Consider the following 3928-nt stretch of genomic DNA (forward strand, 5'->3'; position numbering starts at 1 on the left):
GTTTTGTTTTCATGAATTCTTTGCTTCATGTCTGCTGCAGCGGATCTGTAGGAATCTGAGAGCAAAGACGAGGTGGAAGTGCTTAAACCTGGAGAGGCCAAGCTGTTGTCGCTGAAGTTTACGTGGAGGAACCAGCTCCATGGAGCCCAACGAGATGATGTGGAAGATCTGCCAAGTGTGCGATGCCAACAGCTGCGAGTGGGATGTCTCCCGGGCATATGTGTTGCTGTGCACACGTGACGTGCAGGCCAAGAGGACTTTGTGCAGTGGAGGATGAAGGTATGCACACTGCCTTGATGATTGCTCAACAGGGTTCAAGTGAAGTGAATTTCGGGCACCTTTTTTAGGTGGGTTTTTGCGAACATTGCCTTCAAAATTACAAAGGAGCTTAAACCTTGGAACTCCTGTTTTCTCTCAGGCAGCTCTGCTGCCCCCATTTTAAAGTGCAAGGTCCCTGGTGATTTTTGAGACAACGCTATTGAAGGCCTCAGAGGTCCCTGAAATTCTCTTCACTTTTACCCCATTGAGAGTCCTCCGAGGCAGGGTGCACACCTCCATCCTCCACTGAGTGAAGTCCTGTTGTCCTGGTGTGCCATTCATACACAGCAGTGTGTATTTGTGGGTGAGATCCCAGTCACAGCCATTGGCATCCAACACTTGACAGATCTCCTGCAGCATCTCGTCGGGCTCCAAGGAACTGGTGATCTTCATCCTCCAGGTAAATTTGAGAGAGCGTGGTTTGGCCTGTTGAGGTTTGATCATTTGTGCAGCTTTGCTGTCCGATGCTTTGTGGTCCTTTTTGTCATATGTAAAACAAAGGCATCTTCTCATGAGCTTAAAGAACCTCCCAGTGGCCTGCTTCCAGCCCTGGCTGCTGACAGAGGAAGAGGCTGGACTCACAGTCTGGGGCAAACTCGGCTGGTCAGGTAACTCATGCAGTTGCTCCTCAGAGGAAGAGGCTAGACTCACAGTCTGGGGCAAACTCGGCTGGTCAGGTAACTCATGCACCTGCTCCTCATTTACGGAGCTTAGTTTTGACATTCCCTGGGTAAAACTGGTTTTCTCTGGGGCCCCGGCGCTCTCGTTGGTGGTGTAGGCTGAGGAGGAAGGCACAGAAACACACTGGGGTGGTGTGATGGGCTGTGGCACCTCACTGTTTCTCACCTTGGCATACAGGTCAGAGTCCTGGTTGGGCTGTGCCCAGGCTGTGGTAGATTGCTGGCGCAGGTGGGCCAGGGCCAGGGAGAATGATGGAGAAGTAGACACCATGGAGGTCCCCATCCCTCCCTCAGAGAGAGTGTTCAAAGCATCGCGGATGTAGTAACCAAAGGTGGGAATGGTGGGCTCGGTGTAACTACGCTGTTTGGGTTTAGGACAGACGGTAGGAGGCACTTCATGGGATGAGGAAGGAGTGTGGCTATCGGTGCAATGGGCTTCAGCCTGGGGTTCCAGGGTGCTGGTGTGGCTGTCAATCTCATATGTGTCGTGACGCAGGATCAGATAGGTGGCGTTCGCATCATTGTAATTGTGGTTCAACAGTGAGTCATGAATGTCTTCCTGCACGTAACCTGTGTTCACCGTCACCTCAGTGTGCCAGTGGTTATCGTAGTCTGGGAGTGGCTGCACATAGAGCTTTTGTTTTTCTTCATGGCTCACCTTCATCCATAGATGTGCTAGGATGTCCTCTAATGTGGCTCTCTTTCTTGGGTCACGAATGAAAATTTTACTGAGCAGGTGTTGACACTGGCTAGACATGTGGAAGGGAACGTGATATTGTCCCTGCAGCACCTGCTCTCGCAGCTTCGTCAAGGTCTTCCCACGAAAAGGCAGAGATCCAGTTACCATGAAGTATAGGATGACTCCCAGGCTCCACACATCCACTGGGGGTCCGTCATACTTTTCTCCCTGAAGGAGTTCTGGGGCAGAATAAGGGGGAGTGCCACAGAAGGTATCCAGCTTGCTCCCTGTGGTGAATTGAGTTCCTAAACCAAAGTCTGCAAGTTTGATGTTCATTCGCTTGTCCAATAGTAGGTTTTCTGTTTTCAGATCCCTATGAACAATACTCTTGTCGTGGCAGTACTTCACCGCTGACACTATTTGTTGGAATTTCGTTTGGGCCTCTTTTTCGCTCATGAAGCCATGATTCACTAGGTGGTAAAAGAGGTCCCTTCCACTTGCATACTCCATCACTATATAGAGGGCGTGCTCATTCTCTATGACTTCAAACAGCTTTACAATATTTGGATGATGGAGATCCTTCATAATTTCTATCTCTCTGTATAGTCTGTGGAGGTCGGAGGACGTGTGCTGGATCTTGTCAATTATTTTAATGGCTACCTCTTGGCCGGTGATGATGTGCTGGGCCAGCTTGACCTTGGCAGATGCCCCCTTGCCGATGGTTCTGAGGAGGTGGTAGCGTCCCACATGAGTTTCCTCCACAGCAGAGAAGGCTAAGTGGCTCTGCAGCATGTTGGCTATGGTGCGAAGGCGTAGCGGGCTTTGGGATAAGAGGTGCCCTGGTGGTAGGATTAAAAACTTAAAAACCCAAAACCCTAAAAAGTGGTGACTAAAAACTTAATGAAATATGGAAAAAATGAGAAAAAGTTAAAATATAATCAAAAAGGTAAAATGAGAAAAGAGGAAGTAAAATTTTAAAAACTGATAAAAATAAGATAAATTGTATATATAAACAAAACAAGAAATCAATGAGAAAGATTCAAAAAAGGAATAAATAACATGAGGATAAGAAAAAATACAAAATAAAACAATACTAGTAAGATGATAAAAAAATTAACAAGTACATAGAAAAAAAGAAAAATTGAGGATGTAAAGGAAGAATAAAATGAAAAACGAATGAATGCAAATGAGGAAAAACAAAGAGAAAATAAGAATAGCTGGCGAGGAAATAGAAAAACCACAATTTAAAGAGAAAACAAGCCAAGTTTGGTCACGATGTCTCAGGTCACTGAAGGAGCTTCCTGAGCCAGAAAGACCACAAACCTAGGTTTCCAGTGACTTATATAGGGGCTTGGAGTTCCAAAGAATTGGCTCCTTATGAGGTCACCACAAGAAATGGACCAATAAAAACGGGGGGTAATTGACTGTGCTTTTTGCTCTCAGGGATTCTTTACTCATTTTTTTTAGAAAAAAAATGTGTGTGTGTGTGTGTGTGTGTGTGTAGAGCGAGAATTCCACAGAGCTTTTCTTTCCTTTTTATTGATCTTCATGTTATTTTTTTTATCGTGTTCCAAATATACGTAATAAAACACGCCATTTCAACAATTTCTACATGTGCATTTGTTACATTGCTTATATTCAAGCTGTGCAAGCATTTCACGGTTTATGTTCCAAATCATTCCACTACCTTTCACATAAACTCAATGATCCTAATCAAAAACTCTTCCTTCCCCCTCCCTGTCACCCCTGGTAACCACTAATAAGCTTTGTTTTGTGTATATTTGCTTCTGCCCTATAAGTGAGATCAGAATGCATCTGTCCTTTTCTGACTGACTGACTTTTCTCAGCTTGGTGTCTTCAGGCTTCATCCATGTTGTCGTATGCATCAAGACTTCATTTTTGGGAGTGTGTGTAATATTCCATTGGAAGTCCCTGGCTTGCACCAACAGTTAATTGCTCATCTACTAGTTTGGGGGTTCAAACCCACCCAGAGACTTCTCAGAAGACAGGCCCGGTGATCTCCTTCTAAAAGGTCAGAGCCTTGAAAACCCTGTGAAGTTGTGTGTACGTACCAAAGTTTGTGTATCCATTCACCTGCTGATGGACATTTTGGCTGTGTTCATCTTTTGCTTCTTGTGAAAAGTGCTGCAGTGAACAGTTGTATATAGATTTCCGCTTGCGTTCCTGCCTTGCATAGTGGCTGTTGTTGTTATTAGATGCTGTCGAGTTGATTCTGACTCATAGTGACCCT

General features: G+C 45.4%; 1 protein-coding gene across 1 annotated transcript; it reads right to left on the minus strand.

Annotated features, from left to right (window-relative positions):
* Positions 1-438: 438 nt before the first annotated feature.
* On the minus strand, positions 439-2998 carry LOC100663388 (serine/threonine-protein kinase MARK2-like). Its single transcript, XM_064279049.1, has one exon. The coding sequence runs from the start codon at positions 2467-2469 to the stop codon at positions 439-441; it is 2031 nt and encodes a 676-aa protein (XP_064135119.1). The 5' UTR covers positions 2470-2998.
* Positions 2999-3928: the final 930 nt, after the last annotated feature.

The sequence above is a fragment of the Loxodonta africana genome, unplaced genomic scaffold (assembly GCF_030014295.1).
Source record: "Loxodonta africana isolate mLoxAfr1 unplaced genomic scaffold, mLoxAfr1.hap2 scaffold_370, whole genome shotgun sequence".
Lineage (NCBI taxonomy): Eukaryota > Metazoa > Chordata > Mammalia > Proboscidea > Elephantidae > Loxodonta > Loxodonta africana.